The sequence below is a fragment of the Lagopus muta genome, chromosome 20 (assembly GCF_023343835.1).
Source record: "Lagopus muta isolate bLagMut1 chromosome 20, bLagMut1 primary, whole genome shotgun sequence".
In the NCBI taxonomy this organism is placed as follows: domain Eukaryota; kingdom Metazoa; phylum Chordata; class Aves; order Galliformes; family Phasianidae; genus Lagopus; species Lagopus muta.
Window position 1 is genome coordinate 4,960,779 of NC_064452.1, and position 25,463 is coordinate 4,986,241.

At 46.0% G+C, this 25,463-nt stretch overlaps 3 protein-coding genes across 8 annotated transcripts in view; 2 read left to right on the forward strand and 1 right to left on the reverse strand.

The window, feature by feature from the left end:
• The window catches only part of LOC125702832 (CGRP receptor component), a 38,332-nt gene extending 28,377 nt beyond the window's left edge, over positions 1-9,955 (reverse strand). For 3 of the 4 annotated variants that reach the window (XM_048966602.1, XM_048966599.1, XM_048966603.1), the window contains exons 1-4: positions 9,841-9,955; positions 8,450-8,625; positions 8,249-8,342; positions 7,531-7,772 (exon numbers count right to left, since the gene is read on the reverse strand). In XM_048966602.1, the coding sequence (XP_048822559.1) occupies positions 7,531-7,652 (122 nt within the window). In that variant the 5' untranslated portion in view covers positions 7,653-7,772; positions 8,249-8,342; positions 8,450-8,625; positions 9,841-9,955. Of the gene's footprint in view, positions 1-7,530; positions 7,773-7,869; positions 7,954-8,248; positions 8,343-8,449; positions 8,626-9,840 lie in introns of those variants that run through there. The other variant, XM_048966600.1, reaches the window with a different exon arrangement.
• LOC125702823 (delta-1 crystallin) lies at positions 748-11,961 on the forward strand. Of its 3 annotated transcripts, XM_048966583.1 has the most exons (17): positions 754-4,343; positions 4,451-4,513; positions 5,631-5,825; positions 6,756-6,839; positions 7,157-7,213; positions 7,474-7,571; positions 7,921-7,998; positions 8,309-8,386; positions 8,531-8,583; positions 8,898-8,960; positions 9,174-9,288; positions 9,869-9,953; positions 10,120-10,179; positions 10,351-10,434; positions 10,681-10,761; positions 11,134-11,240; positions 11,726-11,961. In XM_048966583.1, the coding sequence occupies exons 2-17, from the start codon at positions 4,502-4,504 to the stop codon at positions 11,874-11,876; spliced, it is 1,401 nt and encodes a 466-aa protein (XP_048822540.1). In that variant the 5' UTR covers positions 754-4,343; positions 4,451-4,501; the 3' UTR covers positions 11,877-11,961. The 3 variants fall into 3 exon arrangements, with proteins under 3 accessions (XP_048822539.1, XP_048822538.1, XP_048822540.1); XM_048966581.1 differs by having other exon boundaries at positions 749-4,343; positions 11,134-11,819; XM_048966582.1 differs by having other exon boundaries at positions 748-4,513; positions 11,134-11,819.
• A 3,845-nt stretch (positions 11,962-15,806) lies between these two features.
• LOC125702824 (argininosuccinate lyase) lies at positions 15,807-24,863 on the forward strand. The gene is made up of 17 exons (XM_048966584.1): positions 15,807-15,902; positions 16,001-16,047; positions 17,761-17,955; positions 18,940-19,023; positions 19,346-19,402; positions 19,941-20,038; positions 20,390-20,467; positions 20,750-20,827; positions 21,261-21,313; positions 21,734-21,796; positions 22,014-22,128; positions 22,845-22,929; positions 23,054-23,113; positions 23,390-23,473; positions 23,719-23,799; positions 24,015-24,121; positions 24,628-24,863. The coding sequence occupies exons 2-17, from the start codon at positions 16,036-16,038 to the stop codon at positions 24,776-24,778; spliced, it is 1,401 nt and encodes a 466-aa protein (XP_048822541.1). The 5' UTR covers positions 15,807-15,902; positions 16,001-16,035; the 3' UTR covers positions 24,779-24,863.
• Positions 24,864-25,463: the final 600 nt, after the last annotated feature.

Consider the following 25,463-nt stretch of genomic DNA (forward strand, 5'->3'; position numbering starts at 1 on the left):
AATGTTACTTGGAGTGGAAAATAGCATTGCTGTAATCCTTCCAAATCAATATCAGGCATTTGCAAATAGAAAAGTAAAGCCTTATTGCTGTATAGATGTGTAGTCCTGCTGTGGTCTGATTTTTGTGTGTTCCTGTGTGGAGACAGGAGCTGGACCCAATGATCTTTACGGGTCCCTTCCAACTCGGGATGTTCTCTGATTCTATGAGTCCCATACACTGCTTGCTCATGGCAGGGCTGTAAGAGCAATAGAGGAAAGAAGATGGCTTAGACATGTTGTACCCACCACCTCCCTCTTATAGCAGCAGCACAAAACCCACTAGCTAATATTCTCTCCGGAGTCAACCCAGGAGAAAATCTACTCTCAGTTTGGGTCTTTGTTTCTCCTTGAGGTGTTGCAAATTGTTGGCCAGAGAAAACAGAAAGCACTTCAGGAGCCATCTGAAGTGCTCAGCCATAAACAGCTCTTGGGTGTTCAGATACAGTCATGGTCAGATACCTTAGTGCTGGCAAAGTTTAAAAGCCTACCATAAGGCTTTTTCAGCCCTTTTCATTTGCAGATCCCTAAAAAAGTTTCATTAGATATGTGGATCCATCCATGTACAAGTTGTAGTACAGATGGAAATTATTTTATACCCCAGAATCACTTTTCATGGAGTCCTGAGGAAAAAAAGAGCCAGGTGAAAAGTCTTTAACCTGCCGATTGAAAGCTGTTGTCTGACCCAGTGGAATGGCTGCAATGGATGCTGGTCTTTTTCATGTCAGGATTAACTGACCTTGCAAGTTGGCAAATGCCCTTCAACTTCTTTGCCACGTTTCTAATCTTGCCCATGAAACTGCCTGTACACCATCTCCCAGGTAGACTAAAAAGAAGAAAAGAATTTAAAAGCTTTCACTTGAGAGTGTTATTTCCAGACTTTACCAAATTTCCAGAGTTGTGTTCCAGAAGCCTACAAATCCTCACGTGCCTCTTGTCACTCTCTGTAGATATGGATTCAAAATCTTCAGCATATTAATTGTATTTCTCCTTTGTTAGATTTCTCCCCCAGCACCAATTTATCATCTTTGTGTTCAGTGTTTCTCCCAAAGTTTTGTTCCAGACCTTTTTTACTGTCCACAATGACAATGCCCAATCCCAGCAGCCAGAAAGAATGAGCATAACACAAATGCCTCTCTCAGTGGCCCTCAACCTTTTTCTTTCCAAAAGAAATATTCTTCCTACATTCTCCCTAGCAGAGACATGCAGCCTGTTAGGGTTGAAGTACGTAAACGACCAGCTACAGGTCCACTGACATCATGCAAGGGGAATCTCTAAGAGAGAACTCATTACCATTACGTACAACTCTGCAGGAGAGATGGAGTGATTAGCTCAGTGAACTTTGTTTTTAATTGCTGCACGTTAGATGTTAGACAGTTATGCTACACCATCCATAGGGAATGCAGACATAGGTTTTTCTAAATGTGCTTAGCATGTCAACATTTTAAGCATTGGCTTGTGATTGTTACCACTAAGGCTTGGTAGAGAGGGGCCTCGGTATTAACTATTGAAAGCAGGGGGCCTAGCAATTGCTATTGAAAGCAGATCTGCAGGGTATTTGTATTCTTTGTCATGAAAGATGTTTACTGTATTCAGCATTTCGCTGATCACCCTATAGTGTCTTTTTTTCTTTTACATTCAAAATTCATTAAACAAGGTTGTTGTGTTTTGTTTTTTTTTAACAAAAAATGTCAGCACTGCTTCACACCAGTCTAGCTGACGCTGCGTTTGACCAGCACTTTCAGCCCACTGCGCTTTTTATTCTTCTAAACCAAAATGACACTTAAAAAAGAATGCTTTTAAAGAAGATATATTGTAGCTGTTTGTCACCTCAGCCTCAGTTATGAAAATGTTATGGATAGAGCATTTCTATACACCACAAAAGCACTTTCGGAGCTGCACTCCACAAGTATTGCGCTCTTCCAGCAAAACAGAAATAAGCACTGTGAATAGTAAGGATGTGAATGTGATTGCTAAAGCAAGTACAAATAAAATTCAAATCTTAGAGCACATTAAAATATATTTAATTGAACTTCTCCATGCTGCAGCATGGGCGATTTCCTCTTACTACTTCATTGCATGTCATCTGGGAATGGTCATTTATGAATGATGTGCCATTCTCTGTGCCAAATGGAAAACAAGTGGACAACAAAACACCCTTCCATGAGAACCTCCTCAGGATTGACTGGGGACTGGGGATCTGGGGGGTCATTCTTTCACTAAGCAAATAAAGGACTGAAAGAAGAAAACAGACAGCAGTGAGACATCAATACCGGCACAAATAAAGAAGATAATGATGAGGATACGTTTCAGTGTTTGTTAGAAGAGACCTATTCTGCAATTCTATTCCTCTATTTTTCCCTCAAAAAAAAACCTTCCCAGCCCCAAAAGTCTTTAAGACATCTTATTTTTTCAATGTTCAGTTTCACATTAAGGATTTCTGATTGGCTTTACAGCCTCACTTCCATTTCTATTACAACAATATTACTCTGTATTCTATGTTGCCCGCTGTATAGAAGAGATCAGTATGAAGTGTTTCATCTGAAAACAGGAAAAGAGAATTAATAACCTTCTAGATATAATCTGGGGCAGTGTTTGTACATAAACTAATCCCTGTGAAGTTGCTCAGTGCACAGTGATGCCGCTGATGGATCCCATGTGGAAGCACTTGTCCTTGCCATGTGTAATTCCAGGCATAGATTAATAAAAATAGGATCATCTGATAACAAACACAGAAGGCTTCTTGATCACAAAACTAGATTTGTGGTCAAGACACAGATTATGAAAACAGCAGAAATGCAGCTAAGTTGTTGCTTTTGATTAATACCCGGCTGCACGTGGGTTGCACATTTTTGTCCCACAGCATCCATTAGAACAATTTATTTCATCACCACAAATATAACACATGAATGTGTTACTGATCTCTCATCTCACTTGGGCACCTGGGATCGTTACTTTTCCCCTTTTTCCCTGTGGGCACATCCTGCTGGACATCTTCAGGCAGAAAAACATACAGTCCTCACTTAGGCTGTGTGCTAACCTATACTCATACCACAAACATGAGACAGATGCTCTCCGTATCGGGTGCACTCAGGTTGTAAACTGAATGCTTATGATTCTCCCAAAAGAACAGCAATTTCCTGTCAAAGCCCGGAGTAAGGACAAGGACATTTGTAAAGGGTGAAAGAGACAAGAAAAGTAGTAAAAATGATGGATTTCAAAGCAAGAAGGATGTGATCACAAAGCAAGCAATTAAGCAGTTTCCTACTGTAGATGTCCTGGAGTAAATTGAAAAAGGAGACAAGTTGAAGAACTGAGAGAAAGAAGAAAAAGGACTGGACAGGCAGCTAAAGGGAAGGAAGAAATGGGGATGAGAAAATTAGAATATGTTTCATGAGCTTTGCCAAAGGTCTGTGCCATGCAGATGGAAGCATGCTACACTGTAGTAGCACACAGTAAGGCAAACCAGCAAGTGCTCTGTCAGAGCAGGAAAGTGCTGTGTCTAATGTGAAACTGGTGCTGGGGAGCAGCTTTGTGAGCAGCTGTTTCCAATGCTCCCATTTTTTAAATCAATTCTTTAAAACCATGATATGTAGAGTCTGATGGAGTTAAGACATGGGCTATTTGCCAGGGCTGCAAACCAGTGACTGCCGTGGCACTGCACAAAACCCACAGCCTCAGGTTCACAGGACCTTCTCAAGATTGACCCAATGCAATTGGTGACAGCAGAAACCCTGAAAGCTGAAGTGTCCTTTGAAATGGGTAGAAAAGGCTCATCTGCACGGGAACTGGAGACAGAATAGCTCCCAGCTGTTTCATTCTTGTGTGTTGCTGGCAATGTAGATGGAGTGTGGATGATCCACCCAACATCCCAAGTACATTCATACCTATGTAGAGGGGGATGCCAGAGCAAAAGGACTCCTTCCATACAAGGATACTCCCTGACAAGGAGATGACCTGCCAGTGAAACCACACAGCAGACACTCTCCCAACACAGATACTCTTACACCAGTATCTTTACAAACAAGCAACATGAGGGCATCTCTGCCAGCTCTTCTTCACAGCAACCCTACCCGCTGGGAAACCTCTCTCTGACCTTTTCCTGATTGAGCAAAGGCCGGACACAGGACAGGAGTGGGCAGCAGGAGGGGGGCCAGGGAGGAGGGGGGCAGAGCTGGGCTGGACGAGGGGACACCCCGCCCCAATGGGGCGTGACGAGCTGCCAGCCCAGGCTCCGAGGCACGTAAAAGCAGGGCGGTGAGACCGGAGAGCACGGAGCAACCAGCCAGGGCTGAGCTGCGGAGACGGTGAGCAGGGCCGTGCGGGCAGCTGGGGAGGCTCTGTGCTGCTGTGAGGCTGGGGCAGAGCTGAGCTGAGCCAGAGCTGAACTGAGCCTCGCTTTGCTGTTCTGCAGGTTGCACCAGGTGCCAGGATCGCTGCAAACACGAGCAAAACGTCGTCCGAAATGGCAACCGAGGTGAGGCTGAACTTTGCTTTTTGATGGGGTGCTCTCGGGGTGCTGATAGCTGACTGATAGCTCCACAGAGCATCCAGTCATGTTCGTTAGGGTGCTTCAGGGTGCTTCTCTCTGTCTGATTTCTTTTCCCAGAATTTTGAATGGAAAGGGAACAGCAAACATATTTGCTGCAACATACTTATATACTGCGATAATATGCTTCTTTACTACTTGTATACTGCCATATACTAAGATATATTCCAATACCTCTTCCCCATCCCAGTGCTTAGCTCCCAACTCTGGCCTTCAGCACCCCGTCCATTCACAGCAGCAGGTTGTGCTCCCAGCAAGGGGCTGCAAAACCTTGCTTTCACAGCTCGATTCCTCCACCGCAGTTCCTGCTGACAAACTGCTATAAAGAGAAAAGTTAATAGACTTGAGCACTTCGTGCCTACAGTTTCCCTCCTCTCTACCGGCTGCCTGGGAAGGGGCTCCCGGAGCCGCCCGCTGTCCATGGTACCGGCGGCCCTGCAGCCCGGCGCTGCCGCAGCTCCTCGTTGTTTGAGGATTTGGGAGTTTGCTGCTCTTCCTCTTTTATTCTTACTCAACATTCATAATACTAAATGGTCTGCGCTTTAGCCATTTTGGTGTTAGCTTCAAACACTCCGTAATTACAGGAGTGCTTTACGAGTGTGGCTACTTTTAGCCCATAGCGCTTGGTCAACCGAATATTTTCTTGCAGTCTCCCCGCCTCCGACATCTGTGTTTCAAGAGGCTATGAGGGAGTTGATGACCTTGAAGGATAGATCCATACAGTCCTTGTGCCATATGCACTAATACTTGTTTCAAGACAAAATCTCTCCAACAGGGGTAAAATATTTCAGACTCGGACTGGACAGCTCAAGGCTAAATACCTGCAAAAATAACATTTACTCCAACTCTTCTTTTTGTTTTTCTTCAAAGCTCTGTAAGTCCAGAGGCCTTTTTGATCAGTGCTACAGCACTGCAAAGGAAGATGCTGGGGCATGCCCACAGTTTTACTTGAATTATGTTTTACTTTTACCATGGCACTGAGATATTTTTAGGAGAATGTATCAATAATGCATTCGAATATGTCCTTTAATTTCATTACTCTCAGGGGGATAAACTTTTGGGAGGAAGATTTGTTGGAAGCACAGATCCCATCATGGAGATTCTCAGCTCTTCTATATCCACTGAGCAGAGACTAACTGAAGTTGATATCCAGGCAAGCATGGCTTATGCTAAGGCCTTGGAGAAGGCTAGCATCCTAACCAAAACTGAGCTGGAGAAGATCCTGAGTGGCCTGGAAAAGGTATTTGTTTCCTTCATGAACTGTCATGCATGCTCAGTACAATTCCCACAATAGTACTTTGATGAATAGCTTATCTGACAGCATCTGTTGTCAGTTCCCTGAGTTAATGCTCTAAAAAACATCTTTCTGTATCCCCATATCCTATTTCTTAGCACTAGGCATGTGGAAAAATGCCTTCCTGAAAGGGAATGCTGTCTGAAACCGGGGAAAACTGGAGAAGCCTCTGTCTATTGCATTTGGTACTCCAGCATATAATCTGGAAAGGAGATAAATGCTTAGAATCCATCTAGCTAAAGCAAAAATCCCTGATGAGCGCAGTGTGGATACTTCTTATGGAAACCTGGTGCCTCTGTGAGGTGTGCTCAGCATGACCTGCCCTCCCATCCTCATCAGACTGAACATTCCTGAGGAATTGTTTCAGTATAATTAGGAATATTCCTTCTCCAATGGCACTTGGGATCCCTTTGAGTCTGGCTGCCTGAGTTAGTAGAAGGCAATGCACAGTATTGTCTAGGGGTGAAGAAGAGGCAGCCACTAAGCCCTTTTTTTGAAATACTCATTGTTGTTGCTCACCTACCATGGACAATGGGCAGTCTATACAATGTTTGTCTAGGAAAATCTTTATGGACAATGCTAAAGCAATGACTGCCACTTCGGCTCACTTTCTCACTGTGATGCTTAAGTCCTGCTGTAGCCAGGATTGCAGGATCAGCAAGGATCAAAAGATGAATCTCCACCAAGTGCAATGGAGAATATAGGGATAGAGCAAGCAGCCAGCCTTGGCCTGAAAGAACAGGAATGCTGGAGCTCCTGTGAGAATGCTTTCATTTCCAATTGGGTGCAGAAGTTGGTATTTCCTGGGGACAACTTGCAAATCCCTCACTCAGGGAAACAGTATGAGCTGACTTGTGTTTCTGTTGACATTTATAGATCTCTGAGGAATCATCTAAGGGAATCCTTGTAATGACCCAAAGTGATGAGGATATCCAGACTGCCATTGAACGCAGACTGAAGGTTTGGGTCCTTTAATTCCTCTTATTCTTCTCCCTCTCTAGCTAGTGCTGCCTGACATTAAGCACACGTGCCTCAGTCCCCAACATGGTGAAATTCCTCAACACCCTGTGATACTGACATACTAGGTGCACAGCCAGCAGTGTCCAGGACTCCTTTTGTGTGGAGAAGAGGCTGTACAAGCCTAGAATCCAAATTTCTCCTTCCCCAGAAGAGAATCCTAGACCTGAACTCCTTGCTGAGTCAGAGGATGTCTGCTCTTGCGAATAATCTCTTGCCCAGAATAGAGACACTGACAGAAGTTATTCTCTTGTCCTCAGGAGCTGATTGGGGATATAGCTGGAAAGCTGCAGACTGGAAGAAGCAGGAATGAACAGGTAAATATGGAACTATTTGTTTTTCCCATTGTGCTCCTCCCCTCCTCACTTCAGGAAATCTCTGACCAGAGCTGCCTTTGGCTTCCATCCCATAGAAGATATAGTGACATTATAACATCAATATGACCAAGGACACATCTGATACATGAAGATTCATCTTCCCAACATATAGAACAAGGAGGGGGTTATTTTCCAATGACAGTGTCAGGCTACCATATTTGTGACATACTTTTTTTCTGACTGTGGCCCATCTTATCCAGGTTGTGACTGACCTGAAGCTGCTCCTGAAGAGTTCCATCTCTGTCATCTCCACTCACCTGCTGCAGCTCATCAAGACCTTGGTGGAGCGTGCTGCCATGTGAGTCCTTTCCCAGGTCCATGCTCTCATCCTTCTTGGGACAGGAGACTCTAGACTCGCTCTTTGACTGGTAACAATCATGGCAACAGCAAAGTCTTCTGCAGAGGATGTTGCAGTCAGGCACTATGTAATAGCACAGGGAATAGCCACTCTTTCTCCACAGCCCACGTGAGAGATACATTCCTCTTTCCTCATTGTATCCTGGGAATATAGGGAGAGGAATGCAAAGACCATGTACAGCACAACACAGGCTAAAGATATTCTCCTCATTACCTTGCCAGAAAACCCAAGAATGTACCTTCCACTGCTCTCCATACTGACAGCTGTCTTTCTCTTCTTTCACGTGCAGAGAAATTGATGTTATCATGCCTGGCTACACCCACCTGCAGAAAGCTCTGCCCATCAGATGGAGCCAGTTCCTGCTCAGGTAAGCACCTTTCACGCTCAGCTCTAGGAAGGGAAGCTTTCTCCATTCTTGGAGCCCTGCACAGATGGAGCCCAGAAGTGCATCATTCTCTGATGGGGCAGCTGGGGGAGACATAGCAGAGCTAACCCTGAAAGCTGCCACAGGAATGCTCCATGTCCAGTGCCTCTTGGCTCTGACCAGCCAGAAATGCAAATGCTGAGTGTGCTGTAGAGGCCAACTCTCAGCATGCCCTATCTTTGGCCAGTATTACCTCTTGGCTCAGGCAAGGTTTCTCAGCTTCATCTGCTTTCTCTCTCATGTCCCCTTCTAGCCACGCTGTTGCACTGACCCGTGATTCTGAGCGCCTGGGAGAAGTGAAGAAAAGGATCACTGTGTTGCCTCTGGGAAGGTAATGTCTACTTTCTGTGTAATGCCTGGGAAACACTTTGTTATCTAATGTCTAGAGGGATACCTTCTCTGCTTAACACAGATCAATTTTGATTGGAGTTTGCAAGATAATATATGCGACTTCTTTGTCCTTCTTCCCTCGCAGTGGTGTCCTGGCAGGCAACCCACTGGAAATTGATAGAGAGCTTCTGCGTAGCGGTAAGTGTCTGCTGTTGAGTAGCATGGGTCTACTTGATGTATCTGGGAGGGAGGGAAGAAAAAACAAGTGGTTTCCCAAGGCATCGTCATGCACTATAATCCTGGACCAAGTCTCAAGGATTCACATGGTTTTTTTAATGCAAAAAGAGGGCTATGTGTGTGAGGTGGTAGCTCCCATGCTGCATAACACTTCAGCATGGATGTGCTGTTGGGACTACTCAAGGACTCAGTCACCTGTAGGCTGGGGCAATCTGCTGATCTCAAGCCCTGGTCATGATAAACCTGACCTCTTCTGTCTGTCACTTTCCTTACAGAACTGGACATGACTTCCATCACCCTGAACAGCATAGATGCCATCAGTGAGAGAGACTTTGTGGGTGAGTACAACTCCACCATTCCTCCCTCCCCCAAGTTAGAAGCAGACACCGGACACCTTCCCAGTTAACATCATTTAACAAGGAAGCTGAAATCCCACACTGGGAAGTAACCAAACAGAAAACCTTTGCACATTTCTAAGCTCCAGTCAGGGCTCCCTGGTTTGTCAAACACAAACTCCTTTTTCACCTCCTGCTTTTCTACCTTTTCTGCAGTGGAATTAATCTCCGTTGCCACCCTGCTGATGATCCACCTTAGCAAGCTGGCCGAAGATCTCATCATCTTCAGCACCACTGAATTTGGCTTTGTGACTCTCTCTGATGCCTACAGGTAGGTGCCTGGTCACTGACAGTCCATCCCCAAGGCTCTCCTTGTCCCTGATTTCTGTTTTTGGCAACTCAACCACATCTCCATTCACTGATCACTCCTCCCCAGCTACTGCTGGCAGAAATATGCTGTAAGAGAACAGGCACAGAAAACTTCCTTCTCTGCTGGGAATTCCTGCCAAAGCCCTTCCCAGAACAGCCCGGCTTTGCAATACTAACAGACTTCCTGTCTCTCAATGCAGCACAGCCGCTGCCCTGCCTCTCTGAGGGCACAGAAAAACAAGTCCTGCCTGCTCTTGCCTTCTGTGCAACTGGGCCTTGAAGAGAAGCCTCTGTTTTGTCTCTTCTGAGAGGCAGCACCGGGTGGTAGCTCCAGACAGGACTGCAAAACCAAAGATTTTTCTTTGGCAAACATGAGAAACTCTGCACTCACTTCACTGCTTTCCTACACTGAGACAGGAGTCCAGTTAAGGGGGGCTACCAATCACTTCTGCAGGGCTGGGCCAGCATGCTGCATGTCTTAATCTGCATCTGCACAGACTGGGGTCTTGCTCACCATTACACTCCCAACACTTTTCTTCCAGCACTGGCAGCAGCCTGTTGCCTCAGAAGAAGAATCCTGATAGCCTGGAACTGATCCGCAGCAAAGCTGGTCGTGTGTTTGGACGGGTGAGCCTGTTAAAGAAAGAAGAGGGGCAGGGAAACTGCTCATATTGGGGCTGAAGGAGCTTCCTTCTTCATGCCTCTGTGTAAAAATTGAAATTATGCTGGGAGTAGGCTGTGAATCTCTGCTTGTCTTCCTGTAACTAACTGCCATACCTGTTTATCTCTGCAGTTGGCTGCTATTCTCATGGTTCTGAAAGGAATTCCAAGCACCTTCAGCAAGGATCTGCAGGTAAAGCAGATGTTAGCTTCCACTTCAGTTCTTTGAGGAGACTGTTGTCTCCTGCTCTAGAGAAGTCTCTTGCACTATATTTCATGCACAAGTACAGCTTGTGTGCAAGATGATAAAACTGGGGCTGCATCAGGTCACCTAACAGCAATTTCCATCCATGCTCTCATGCAGGAGGACAAGGAAGCTGTCCTTGATGTTGTGGACACTCTGACTGCTGTGCTCCAGGTTGCCACTGGAGTGATTTCTACCCTCCAGGTAAGGCTTCAGCTTCTCATTACTGGATGTGGTTGGAGGACATGTTCTGTATGTAAGAGCTCTAGTCTGGTCCTAACATGAAGACTTGCTCACTCTTACTGTTTGTTAGTGCTCCCACCACAGGCAGCTCAGGTACACTTGGGCAGAATGTCCTTGGAGAGCCTGGTCCCTCCTTGATGAAGTCCATTCTTTGAAACCAATAATGGTTCCCCAGAGAGCAGCTGACAGTAATATCTCTCTCTGCAGATCAACAAGGAGAACATGGAGAAGGCTCTGACCCCTGAGTTGCTGTCTACTGATCTGGCTCTCTACTTGGTTCGTAAAGGAGTAAGTATCAGAGGAAGGCTTGGAGCTCTGACTTCTTTAGATTCAGAACACTGCTCAGTGAGGGCCTGAGATGAGGCCTTCTGTTCTGTCCCCAGGTGATGGTCAGTGTGGGTCAACAAACACAAGAGCTGGAAACACATTCTTTACATGTATCCCAAGTAGTGGAACTGCTGCCGGGTGGACTTGATAGTAATTTACAGGTGGAATTTTACGTCCTAATGCCTCCCCTCTTCACGCCCTAGAAAACAAGGATTCGGATTTCATTTCTCTAATGAAAATCAAACCAACCAAAATGAGAGCACATCTACTCTTGCCCAAGACTGCGTTTCATTTGCTTGGTTACTTGATTGTGCTCTTTGTTTCTCATTGCAGATGCCCATCAGACAAGCCCAAACTGCTTCTGGGAAGGCCGTCCACCTTGCTGAGACTAAAGGCATCACCATCAATAATCTCACCCTGGAGGACCTGAAGAGCATCAGGTTTGTACCGCATTACCATAGATCCCCTCAAAAGACTGATGTCAGCCTGGCTTCCTTACGGTCCCCTTCTGTACATACACTGGGATTGACAGCACTGCAAAATTCTTCCTGGTCTGTATACCACTGCTGCTACTGCCAAGCTTGTATTGACTGAAGTTTGGTGAGGGAGACAACAGTGTTGCCTTTTGACTGGAGCAGGGCATGGGCCACAGGTACTGGGAGGGTATGGAGAAATTCACCTGGAGGCACCAGCACTGTAGAATTTGGCTTCAGACTTCCTTCCTCCCTCTGCCCTTGCAGCTGTGTCTTTGGTATGTCAGGAACTGCTCCTGTCAGGCACTAGAGGTGCAGAAGCAGAACTTCATGATGCTTTTCCCCTTGGAAAAGGCTCAGCCTCTACTTCCTTATTTTCTCCACAGACAGTATAAAGCCATCAAGCAGTGCCCCTCATTCCCCACTGACACCTCTTCTCTTTGCCTCCCCAGCCCTCTGTTTGCCAGCGATGTCTCCCAGGTCTTCAGCGTTGTCAACAGCGTGGAGCAGTACACTGCTGTGGGCGGCACTGCCAAGAGCAGCGTGACTGCCCAGATCGAGCAGCTGAGGGAGCTGCTGAAGAAGCAGAAGGAGCAAGCTTAGAGTGTGGGGACAAATCCCGTGGCTGCAGCGTTGTGCTTATCACACTAATCCAGAGTTAATAAACACTGTGGTGTATTGTAGTTCACTGAAACTCCTGTGTTGAGTATTGCTTTCAAGGGACAAAATTGGGCTTCTTCAGCCCTTCTGAGGCTGGTCACTGGTGTGAATGAACTCCCTCCTTCCTGGCAAAGGAGCTGTTATGAGGGGACAAACTCTGCTGGGCAGCAGGAGGGCAGTAGGAGGGTGCTTCTACATCAGGAGACCTGCAAATGATGGGAGCAGTTGGACACAGCACAGGGCTGGACACAGCTGTGCCACAGCAAGCTGTACAACTTGCTGAGGGAAGATTGGGGTGTCTGTAGGGAAAGACACATGGTACTATATCTGTAACACATGCCACATGTCCAGCCCTCATTGAATTCCTGCTAGGACTATGTTTCCCAGAGAGCTAGGCTGCCTGCCTTCTGGCAGGGAAAAATTTCCTCACCAGTTGGCAGTGAAACATGCTTAGTCTTAAGCAGAACGTGGTCAGCAGGACAGCCCACAGCTCCTCCTCATTCATCATTAAGCCACCTTCAGCTCTGTTTACTCCAAAGAACAGGAGTTGCATTGTTTCCAGGAAAGCCCTTTTTTCTGTGTGACCCAGGCCAAGCTAGCTGGGGGCAGAGTACTTGAAAATAAGCTGGCATTTCTGGCTAACCCTTAGTAATAATCTACCATCTTCCCTTCTGTCCATGCAAATGTAAAATCAGGACACAGGCAAGAAAAAGCATTATATTAGGAATGCAAGTGCACCACATTGGCGTCTTTTTTATGGGGAAAATATTTGATTCAATAAGCATTTGTAACATTCCCCTGCATTAGTGTTCTGCAGTGATTTCTGCATGGAATGACTTCAATGAAAGGCAGAGGAAAAACTGTTTCTACAGGGAAGACGGCAGATTTCATTAAACACTAACTTGATACTGACAGTACAATAGTGCTAGTTGTCTTGGACAATTTCTCTTCTGTCAAAACATTTTAAAGCTGGTGGTTTGCTCAGCACCCTGCCCTCCACGCTGATACAGCAACACATTATTGACAGACTACTGCAAGGCTCTGCAACACACGTAGGTAATGGCAGGAACACAAGCATTGCCTCACCTTGCTTTGGTTAAGGGCTGTAGCACAGTGCAAAGTACTGTGAACTAAACCTCCTGCCATTAATGATGTACTACAGAAGACAACAAGTGCTTTCAATCTACATTTGCAGCATTAGTTCTTCAAATACATAGAAGCACCAGCAACACAAACTTCCCTTTCTTCAATGCTTCCTATCACCCTCAGTCTCCCCTTACTCTTAGCCTTAAACATGATTTATTCTGCTGCCACGTAAAGAACACCACATTTAAATTACTGCTCAGTAATTTATGTATTTGCTCTGTCACTTTCTGTTCCAAAACAGAAACAGAGCTTGTGCCTCAGTCTCTAGATAGGTTAGCTGTGGAAGGGAAATCACTTCTGCTTACTTAACTGAGGGGAAAGGTGCAATAGAGGGAGAGGTGACATCAACACCCAACACTAACAGAGTCAGAGCAAAAGATCTCTCTCCATTTCCTTCTCATATTTCTTTTCTTCTCTCCCATAATCTCAATTAATAATTTCTCAATTCATGCCACTCCCCTCTTTCTCCTTGTTTGCATCTGCTAGCCCTGCTCAGTACCTTAAGAGCTCTCAGCCAAACAGATTTCCTCTTGCTCCTAGCAGCAAGTATCCAGCATTGCTCCTTATAGCTGGTACCAAATGACATGGGACCTTGCCAAGTTGAAAGCAAAACAGAAGTTTTAGCAGATTGTCACATCTCAGTCTCCTACGTAGATGAGTAGTTCATAGTCACTGCTACTTCCCACCCATCCACCATTTTCTTAAAATTATGGAGTAACACTGAATGCGAGGAGACTCTGAAGGTCTCTGAAGCTCCACAGACATTACAGGAGACTGACCAGAACACCTTCACACTTTCATATCACACTACTGTGACACACTGTGATCTGAGTGCTTAAAGCCCTGCTTCTCATCTTAAGAAGTTCTGCACAAACAGAAGGATCAGTGTCTTGGACAGTACTTGGGAGGGACTTGGGCTTAAATCTCTGCTCTGTCACAGACAACAGGAAGTCATTTAAGCCAAGAATTCAATAACTATCAATTTAGATAGACATTCTGACATGTAGTCTTTTAATGAACTACTGAAAGACCCAGCAGATGGTTCAGTAACTCTGATCTGACATCCAACCAGATAAAAAGCCTACAGAGGGGCTCTTAAACATTACACAAAGTAAAGAAATATTCACTTAGTCTCCTCAAGGAAAATATCTCTAGCCTGCTTTCATGCTCTGGAAAAGTTCCACTGAATATTTTGTCTCCTAAACACATTACTATGCATGGTCATTCTGCCCTCTAGTTCTCAACTAGAAAAGCAGAGCTACTAACACTTCTCTGCTGTCACAAAAGAGTAGTGAGACCAGATGGATTTGTATGACAGCAACGGCCCCTGCAGGTACCAGGGATGAATATGAGACAGCAATCCCCAAATGTATCCATCTAACCTTCACCAGCAGCAACACAAACCAACTTCATTGTGATTCCTCAATCATTTCTATGCCTCATGTTACAGAGAGATGCAAGTACAGAGAAGTGGAAAAAATGACACAGAGGCCTAGAAGTAGAACAGAAATTGGAGCTTACACTGTTCTATTTAACCATGTAGCTGCTTAAATACAGGTAATATTTAGAAACCAAATTACATAAAGAATGTGATCATACATATATAGGATGCTTAATGGTGTAAAATCTCAAATTGCAAAGTAGACACAGGGAAACTCAGGAAATGCCAGAGATCCCATCTCCCCTTCTCTAGCCCTGTGGGTCAAAAAGAGGTGTCTTAGGGAGAGGTGTCAGGAGCAGCTGGGTGCCCTCTAACCCTCCTGACTGCTGTGTGTTGAGCATCCTCCTCCAACCCTTCTGAACTTTGGGCAACTTCTCTGCAGTGCCTTAAGAGCAGAGGTACATCCTTTGTATATGTTATGCATGTTCCTTATAACCAATATCGAGCCTGTATCACAAACACCAGGAGGTAAAGCCTCTCTCTGTACATAATCCATTCTGGATGCAAACGTGCTGTTACTGTTTTGACAGCTTCCCAACAACCTTCAGTCAAAATCCAGAATAAGGACAAAGACACTCAAGAAAGACCAACAAGACGTGAGCAGCATCAAGCATGGAGGGATTCAGAAGAGGAAGGAAACTGGTGAAAAAATTTCAAACAGCTTTTCCCAGTGTAGACAGTGTGATGCTGTGCGTGTCCGCAGGCCTGCTAGTTTTAAAGGGAAAAGTCACCCCATCACAAAAAAAAAAAGATCACAGGGGGAAACGTTTGAGAAGCAGCAAATTAAGAGTTGGGTATAAATCCAGACAGAATGTGAACTTTGTTATGGGCTGATACTGAAGGCAGTGCTCTGGAAACCCAGGGACAAAATATATCTGCTCATTCAGGCTGGGTAGCCAGAGGCAGACAAGCCTGATGCTAAACTGTGTCATTGCCTGAGTCCTCTTTGCTACAGAAACCAACATACCCTAATCATGAAATCCCACTGGGCTTCAGGCTTCATCTTCAACTCCAAAAGGGGACGAGTAGCAGGACTGAGAAAAGATAGAAAAGATGGCTAATTACGTCTCTTCCTACCTGAATCACCCTACAGTCTTGTGAAAGGCAAGAAAAACCCAAAAGGGACAAGAAAATTGGGATGTGCTTCCTGTATTGTCTCAAATATTTCTGGCACTGTACAGATATAAAAAATATGTGGTAGCAGCACGCTTCCAAAGGCCAAGCAGAAACAAGCCACTTCTGCGGGGTGCTACGAGGGAGGGGGAAGCGAAGCGGGGCCGGTCGCAGGGACACCCCGCCCTGCCGGGGCGGGACGAGCTGCCAGCAAGGAGCCGAGGCGTGTAAAAGCGAGGAAGAGGGGCGAGTAGCACGGAACTGAGACGGTGAGTGGGGCTGGGGGGGCTCGGTGGGGCCTTACTGCTGGGTTGAGGTGCCAGGGAAGGGCCAGAGCTGAGCTGAGCTGTTTCGTTCCGTTCCACAGGTTGCAGTGGGAGTGCACACGAGCAAACGTCTGAAATGGCATCTGAGGTGAGGGCAAACTTTGCTTTTCCTGCCGGTGCTCTGGCAAATGCAAGCTCAACTTTGTTACAGTCTAAGTCTCTGCAGCCTGCAATTTCCTTCAGGTTCCTCCCCTTACCTCGGAGAGACTAATTTAACGCACTGGTGCACTTCACTCAGGCCAGCTTGTGCTTAGGCAGATACTTTACAAAAGCTTGTGTAACTACTTCTATATACAAAAGCTTCATTTTCAGTTTCTGCGCCTGGTGACTAATTGTCTTAGCAACTCATGCCTTCTGCCTTCAGAGTGGCTACTGCAGCCCTGGCTTCCTCAGCTCTGGTTACAGATGAGCATCCATCAGCTGTCAGACTGTGCTAGCCTGACCAGAGTTCAGTAGCTAGCTAAAGTTAATCCTTCTGTTTTGCTTTCCTGACTGCAAATGTATCTGTTGCAGTTTCTGCTGACCCACCTCTTACTTCAGTGGAGCCCCATAGCACAGAAGATATGCCTAAGACAGAGCAGTTCCTCATTCAGGCACTTAGCATCTGGTACTGGCTTTTGATTTTACATCCCTATGCCATAGTTCCATGGGCACTGGATCCACTGAGGACCTCTAACTTTTCCTTTCAGATTCTGATTTTTCTTTTTACCTCCCTTCAGCTGGCTGACAGAGCTGCTGTAAAGATGTGAAAAGAACTACGTGCAACACTCACCTCTGTAGGCTTTCTCTTGCTGTCCTCTCAGACACGTTGTTTCAGCAGGGATTGGCAGAAATGTGGAGACAGTCACTAGGGAAAAAAGTTTCCAGGGTTACTCAATAGTATTTTGTCTGACTGATAAAACCCCAGCACAGATTAGTTTGCAAATGTCTTGGCCAACTTTTTGCTGTCCATGGTAGTTACAACCATGAGAAAAGACTGACAGGGGTACTAAAAAATCATACAGATTAGTGATTATTTTGCAGTCTGCAATGGTGAATATATTTAGACCCTTCCTTTAAATGTTCTCCAATTTATTCTTTGTGCCTGCTGGAGAGCTGCTTTTGAAATCTTGGATTGGTTGTAAGCTTTCTGCACAAGTAACATTCCTATCTATTTCCACTCAAGTTTGCCAGAGCTAGGGCTTTAGGAGGCATCCTACCCAGCAAAGATCTGACCAAGTGTCACACATGGCTCGTAGTGAATCCATTCAGTTGCTAAATCACTGATGCCAAAGGTTTAGATGCATAGTGTCACGATGTGTGGCAGGAATTACGTACCTGTCTTTGGTCACATACTGAAGTAATTAGGTAGATGACCTGTTGGAGGATGTGAGATTAGAAAATCAGTCTGGTTTGAGTAGAAAAACAAGTTTTCTTCTTACATATTTTAAAATCTTCTTTGTGTTCTGACTTACTTTTCTGGACATTCCTGATGCTGAAAGGTATCCAGAGTTCTAGAGTCTGCACCTTAGCTGATTTGATGCTAATTTTATGGCAAAGATTGCAAGCAACATCCTGGACTCTGGAGGTGCCTAAACAGTAACTTCAGTCACTTGATGTGTGGCTTATGCTGGCCCATAGCTATTTGTCAAACAAAGAAAAATCTGTCTCTATTAAACAACAACAACAAAGGACTGCACTGAAAGAACATACCTGAGTTTGGCCTCTATATTTCATAAAGTTCTCAGTGGAAATTACATAGTTCTTAAAACTATAAATGAAGTTATTAGGCCTCTTTGATTTGCCTCTTCCTCTCTCTCAGGGAGATAAACTTTGGGGGGGAAGATTCAGTGGAAGCACAGATCCCATCATGGAGATGCTCAACTCTTCCATTGCCTGTGATCAGAGACTATCTGAAGTTGATATCCAGGGGAGCATGGCTTATGCCAAAGCCTTGGAGAAGGCTGGCATCCTAACTAGAACTGAGCTGGAGAAGATCCTGAGTGGCCTGGAAAAGGTACTTATTTCCTTCATAAACTGTAATGCATGCTTAGGCCTACATACAATTCCTACATTACTACTATGATGAATAGCTCCTTATCCGAAAATATCCCTGAGTTGACACACTAAAAAGCATCCTTCTCTCTCCTCATGTCCTATTGCTTAGCTCTAATTCTGTGTGAAAGTGCTTTCCCAAAAGGGAGTGCAATCCTAGACCAGGGAGAACTGGAGAGGCCTGTACATTTTGCAGTCTGTACTCTTGTACTCTAGCAGACCTGGACACAGACTGATTGACAGATTCCATCTAGCGAAAGGTACCAAAGCCAGGCAGTAGGATATCAACCAGTTGACAAGCCAGAAAGGAGAACCTGAAGCCCCAATGAGTGCACTGTGAATGCTCACTATGGAAACCTGGTGCCTCTGTGAAGTGTGCTCAGCATGACCTGCCCTCCCATCCTCACAGACTGAACATTCCTGAGGAATTGTTTCAGTATAATTAGCAATATTCCTTCTCCAATGGCACTTGGGATCCCTTTGAGTTTGGCTGCCTGAGTTAGTAGAAGGCAATGCACAGTATTGTCTAGGGGTGAAGAAGAGGCAGCCACTAAGCCCTTTTTTTGAAATACTCATTGTTGTTGCTCACCTACCATGGACAATGGGCAGTCTATACAATGTTTGTCTAGGAAAATCTTTATGGACAATGCTAAAGCAATGACTGCCACTTCGGCTCACTTTCTCACTGTGATGCTTAAGTCCTGCTATGGCCAGGATTGCAGGATCAGCAAGGATCAAAAGATGAATCTCCACCAAGTGCAATGGAGAATATAGGGATAGAGCAAGCAGCCAGCCTTGGCCTGAAAGAACAGGAATGCTGGAGCTCCTGTGAGAATGCTTTCATTTCCAATTGGGTGCAGAAGTTGGTATTTCCTGGGGACAACTTGCAAGTCCCCCCCTCAGGGAAACAGTATGAGCTGACTTGTGTTTCTGTTGACATTTACAGATCTCTGAGGAATGGTCTAAGGGAGTCTTTGTGGTGAAACAAAGTGATGAGGATATTCACACTGCCAACGAACGCAGACTGAAGGTTTGGGTCCTTTAACCTGTTGTTCCCCTCCCTCTCTATGTAGAGCTGCTGACATTAAGCACATGTGCCTCAGTCCCCAACACGGTGAAATTCCTCAACACCCTGTGATACTGACATACTAGGTGCACAGCCAGCAGTGTCCAGGACCCCTTTTCTGTGGAAAAGATGCTGTACAAGCCTAGAATCCAAACTTCCTCTTCCCCAGAAGAGAAAAACACGTAGCTACTTACAGGATCCTAGAGCTAGGAGGAGGTCTGCTCTTGCAGGAATTCTTTTGGTTAGAATACAGCGACACTGACAGAAGTTATTCTCTTGTCCTCAGGAGCTGATTGGGGATATAGCTGGAAAGCTGCACACTGGAAGAAGCAGGAATGATCAGGTATGTATAGAACTACTTGTTTTTCTCCTCCTATATTACTCCCACACCTCAGGTCCTTACCAAGCTTCTTCCTGTCATCTCTTGCCTGCAATGACAATCTCCAGCATGTGCTCCTATGGCTTTAAGCGAGTGATGCTGCAGTGATTCATCATCACAGGGAAGTGGTTTCTGCAGGATTGCTGCCCTTGGAAAGCCCACAGAATCCATTAATTTACTGGCTGGGTGACATGCATCTTTTGGGATCAGCCTTTTGCTAATGACACGCTTTGGGGAATACTGTGGGGGATATTTGGAGAATAGTGGAGGATATTCCATCCCAAGCTGCCTATACCTGAGAAGTCCACTGAAAAGAATGAGCTTTGGAAGGCAATATACAGTAACTTTCATGAATAGGAGACATGGGGCATATCTGCTAAAATGTCCTTTCACATCACATAGAATGAAGAGTTGGTAGCCTGCCTTGCCTTTCAGCTGAAGTGTATCTGGTCACTAAGCTTGTCACATTCTCCTTTATCTCATTGTGGCCAATCTTGTCCAGGTTGTGACTGACCTGAAGCTGCTCCTGAAGAGTTCCATCTCTGTCATCTCCACTCACTTGCTGCAGCTCATCCAGTCCTTGGTGGAGCGCGCTGCTACGTAAGTCCTTTCCCAAGTCCATGGTCTTAATGCTCCTGAGACAGGAGACTTCTAGGCTTGCTCTTTGACTGATACCAATCAGGGCAGCAGCAAGGCCTTCTGCAGAGGATGTCGAAGTGAGACAGTATGTGACAGTCCAGGGAAAGACAATGGGCCCTCTTTCTTCACAGCCTGCTTCAGGGAGACATTCCTCTTCCCCTAATGTATTATGGAGATATAAGAAGAGGAAGGCATAGCACAACACAGGCTAAATACGTTCTCATGACCTTTCCACAAAACCTGAGAGTTTACCTGCAACTGCTCTCTATGCCAACAGTTGCTGCTCACCCCTTCCTCTCTTTCCATATGCAGAGAAATTGATGTTATCATGCCTGGCTACACCCACCTGCAGAAAGCTCTGCCCATCAGATGGAGCCAGTTCCTGCTCAGGTAAGCACCTTTCACGCTCAGCTCTAGGAAGGGAAGCTTTCTCCATTCTCGGAGCCCTGTACAGTTGGAGCCTAGAAGTGCATCATTCTCTGATGGGGCAGCTGGGGGAGACACAGCAGAGCTAACCCTGAAAGCTGCCACAAGCACTCCTCAGTCCAGTGCTACTTGACTCTTAACAACCAAGGACCTGAACACTGCCTGTGTGGTAAAGACTGCCTCTCAGCACGCCCCACCCATTCTGGCCATTTTTTAGCTTCAGCTTTCTCTCATGTCCCCTCCTAGCCACGCTGTTGCACTGATTCGTGACTCTGAGCGCCTGGGTGAGGTGAAGAAAAGGATGAACGTCTTGCCTCTGGGAAGGTAATGTGTACTTTCTGTGTAACCCCTGGGCATCACTTTGCTCTATTAAATGACCAAGAGGCAGACCATTACATCCTCTGAACTACTGGTGTTTGTTTGCTACACGCACTGCAGCTTCAAGATCTCAAGCCTTGCTTCATGCACCAAAGAAAAGTGCAATGACTGACATACCCACCAAACAGATGCTCTTCTCCCTTCTCTTTGAAATCAAGAAGTACAAGGCTTTCATCATGCAAATCTTTTTCTTTGGAAGAGAACTCCTGGCTTGGTCTAGAGTTCAGTTTGCTGAGCCTCAGACCATGCTACAGGGAGCAGTTTGATGCCAGATTCTTTTGAGGAGAGAAAGAGATGTCATCCCTCGTTGCTGGAGATCAGTTTTTGTTGCACTGTGCAGGATATCATGCATGACTTCCGTTTCCTTTTTCCCTGGCAGTGGTGCTCTGGCTGGGAACCCACTGGAAATTGATAGAGAGCTTCTGCGTAGTGGTAAATGTCTCCCTGACTGAGCAGCACGGGTCTGATTACAGTATCTGGGAATTAGAGAAACACTGACACACTGTCACAGTGCTATTTTGAGATACACTGCAGCACCTCAACATGGGGAAGGAGGGTAATAAATACAAAAACAGAATAATTTCTGATGACCAGGAACACAGGTTGCAGGCAGCTCCCAAGGAATTGGTAAGCAGTAAGACTTCTTACCAAATTAAGAAAGCACATATCCCTGTATGGTGGGATAATAAATTGAACCACTTCTGCTACACATTGGCCACCTGGGACAAATAACAATGCCTCAACACACCTTATTTGTGTTCCTCGGACTACTAAAGGGCTCACAGACACCTGCTGGGGCAGACTTCAAGTTAGGCTAAACATGATCTCTCCTGTCCACCACTTCTCTTACAGAACTGGACTTTGCATGCATCAGCCTGAACAGCATGGATGCCATCAGTGAGAGAGACTTTGTGGGTGAGTACAACTCCACCATTCCTCCCTGTCCGAAGTTAGAAGCAGACACTGGACACCTTCCCAGTTAACATCATTTAACAAGGAAGCTGAAATCCCACACTGGGAAGTAACCAAACAGAAAACCTTTGCACACTTCTAAGCTCCAGTCAGGGCTCCCTGGTTTGTCAAACACAAACAAATGCCCTTCTCACCTCTTGCTTTTCTACCTTTTCTGCAGTGGAATTACTCTTTGTTGCCACCCTGCTGATGATCCACCTTAGCAAGCTGGCCGAAGATCTCATCATCTTCAGCACCACTGAATTTGGCTTTGTGACTCTCTCTGATGCCTACAGGTAGGTGCCTGGTCATTGGGCAAAGAGCCACTTCTCTCAGTCTCTCCTCTTCTATTATCCCTTCCTGAGAGAATGGGGAAGTGGATATCCCTGCTGCACAAGACTGACAGATAAACCAACACTGCAGAGGATGAAAAGCCTGAGAGAAAGGCAGCCTTAGGGTGAAAATTCCTCATTAAGGATCAGTGATTCTAATTCTGGCAACTCAACCACATCTCCATTCACTGATCACTCCTCCCCAGCTACTGCTGGCAGAAATATGCTGTAAGAGAACAGGCACAGAAAACTTCCTTGTCTGCTGGGAATTCCTGCCAAAGCCCTTCCCAGAACAGCCCGGCTTTGCAATACTAACAGACTTCCTGTCTCTCAATGCAGCACAGCCGCTGCCCTGCCTCTCTGAGGACACAGAAAAACAAGTCCTGCCTGCTCTTGCCTTCTGTGCAACTGGGCCTTGAAGAGAAGCCTCTGTTTTGTCTCTTCTGAGAGGCAGCACCGGGTGGTAGCTCCAGACAGGACTGCAAAACCAAAGATTTTTCTTTGGGAAACATGAGAAACTCTGTGCACTCACTTCACTGCTTTCCTACACTGAGACAGGAATCCAGTTAAGGGGGGCTATGAATCACTTCTGCAGGGCTGGGCCTGCATGTCTTAGTCTGCATCTGCACAGACTGGGGTCTTGCTCACCATTACACTCCCAAAGTATTGCTTTCTTCCAGCACTGGGAGCAGCTTGATGCCTCAGAAGAAGAATCCTGATAGCCTGGAACTGATCCGCAGCAAAGCTGGTCGTGTGTTTGGACGGGTGAGCCTGTTAAAGAAAGAAGAGGAGCAGGGAAACTGCTCATATTGGGGCTGAAGAAGCTTCCTTCTTCATGCCTCTGTGTAAAAATTAACTAACCAGTTGCCATACCTGTTTCTCTCTGCAGTTGGCTGCTGTTCTTATGGTTCTCAAAGGACTTCCAAGCACCTACAACAAGGACCTGCAGGTAAAACAAGTTAGTTTTCACTCCAGTTCTCTGAAGAGACACAGTTGTCTCTTGATCTATAGAACCCTCTTGCACTTTATTTCCCTGCATGGGTGCTACTTGTGTGCAAGATGATAAAAAAAATGGGGCTGTGATACTGTATGCTGTAAATCACACCCAGCCCAAGACTCTATGATGACATTCTTGCTCTGCTGGCCAGGCTGCTCATGTTGGTTGGTAGCCTTTTTCACTGCATCAGGTCACCTAACAGCAATTTCCATCCATGCTCTCATGCAGGAGGACAAAGAAGCTGTTTTTGATGTTGTGGACACTCTGACTGCTGTGCTCCAGGTTGCCACCGGAGTGATTTCTACCCTCCAGGTAAGGCTTCAGCTTCTCATTACTGGATGTGGTTGGAGGACGTGTTTTGTATGTAAGAGCTCTAGTCTGGTCCTAACATGAAGACTTGCTCACTCTTACTGCTTGTTAGTGCTCCCACCACAGGCAGCTCAGGTACACTTGAGCAGAATGTCCTTGAGAGCCTGGTCCCTCCTTGATGAAGTCCATTCTTTGAGACCACTAAAGGTTCCCTAAAGAGCAGCTGACAGTAATATCTCTCTCTGCAGATCAACAAGGAGAACATGGAGAAGGCTCTGACCCCTGAGTTGCTGTCTACTGATCTGGCTCTCTACTTGGTTCGTAAAGGAGTAAGTATCAGAGGAAGGCTTGGAGCTCTGACTTCTTTAGATTCAGAATACTGCTCAGTGAGGGCCTTCTGTTCTGTCCCCAGGTGATGGTCAGTGTGGGTCAACTACTTCATGTTTAGATTTCATTGTTATAAGGAAAAACAAACCAATAAAAATGAGAGAATATCCATTCTTGACTGAGTCTGCACTGGACTATCATCTCCTTCTCATTGCAGATGCCATTCAGACAAGCTCACGCTGCTTCTGGGAAGGCCGTCCACCTTGCTGAGACTAAAGGCATTGCTATCAATAAACTCACTCTAGAGGACCTGAAGAGCATCAGGTTTGTATCACTGTTACTTTGACATAAATCCCCTCAAAAGGCAGGTGCCAGTCTGGCTTAGTACAGGCTTCTTTATGGTGCCCTTCCATGAACCTTTCAGTCCTGACTGCACCCCAAAATTGTCATGGCCTAAATATCACCACTACTACTGCCAAACCTGTATCAGTTGAAGGGGCACAATATCACTACCACTGAACAATGCAGGGCATAGGCCACAGGTACTGGGAGGGTATGGAGAAATTCATGCCTTGACCTGGAGGCACCAGCACTGTAGAATTTGGCTTCAGACTTCCTTCCTCCTTCTGCCCTTGCAGCTGTGTCTTTGGTATGTCAGGAACTGCTCCTGTCAGGCACTAGAGGTGCAGAAGCAGAGCTTCGTGATGCTTTTTCTGTTGGAAAAAGGCTCAGCCTCTGCTCCCTTATTTTCTCCACAGGCAATGAGCATGTAAAACCATCAAGCAGTGCCCCTCATTCCCCACTGATACCTCTTCTTTTTGCCTCCCCAGCCCTCTGTTTGCCAGCGATGTCTCCCAGGTCTTCAACATTGTCAACAGCGTGGAGCAGTACACTGCTGTGGGCGGCACTGCCAAGAGCAGCGTGACTGCCCAGATCGAGCAGCTGAGGGAGCTGCTGAAGAAGCAGAAGGAGCAAGCTTAGAGTGTGGGGACAAATCCCGTGGCTGCAGCGTTGTGCTTATCACACTAATCCAGAGTTAATAAACACTGTGGTGTATTGTAGTTCACTGAAACTTCTGTCTTATGTATTCTTTTAGGAGGCAAGATTGAGCTGGGCTTCCTTAGCCCTTCTGAGGCTTGAGGAATGCAGTTCACTAGTGTGAAAGGACTGGAGCTATTACTCTAGAGGTTGCTCCGTATCTGCACTCCAAAATTGTCCTGTGAAACTAAAATCCATCAGATGGAATTTCCTTCCTCCCCGACCTTTGTGGTAACACTTTCCACCCTATTTTATTTCCGTTTAAGCTCTGAGGGATGGATTTTGAACAGGAAAACGTTACCACGGTTCATAGGTCAGCCCAAACGTGACTTCCTAACACAGCAAGCACCTTCCTGCTCGTGGCTGAGCTGCCGTCAGGTGATCTGGGCTCTTCGCCATACCTGATGGTCGCCAAAGGCTGCCACGCCGCCCGCTTCCACAGTTGTCTACGGGAGAAAACAAACAAACAACAACTATTAAATAAATGAATAAGTAAGTAAATAAATAACGGAATAAAACGTCTCAGGACTCCAGCAGCACCACCTCACTCGACCGCCACCGCTGACCTTCCCACCCCCGGCCGGTCACAGCAGCACCGCCCGCTCCCGCCCGGCCCTATAGCGGCAGC

Coding starts and splice junctions, on each gene's coding strand:
- LOC125702823 (XM_048966582.1), top strand. Junction 6,840..7,156: donor CCATTGAACGCAGACTGAAG/GTTTGGGTCCTT, acceptor TCTTGTCCTCAG/GAGCTGATTGGGGATATAGC. Junction 7,999..8,308: donor TGGAGCCAGTTCCTGCTCAG/GTAAGCACCTTT, acceptor GTCCCCTTCTAG/CCACGCTGTTGCACTGACCC.
- LOC125702824 (XM_048966584.1), top strand. Junction 19,024..19,345: donor CCAACGAACGCAGACTGAAG/GTTTGGGTCCTT, acceptor TCTTGTCCTCAG/GAGCTGATTGGGGATATAGC. Junction 23,800..24,014: donor TCTACTTGGTTCGTAAAGGA/GTAAGTATCAGA, acceptor TTCTCATTGCAG/ATGCCATTCAGACAAGCTCA.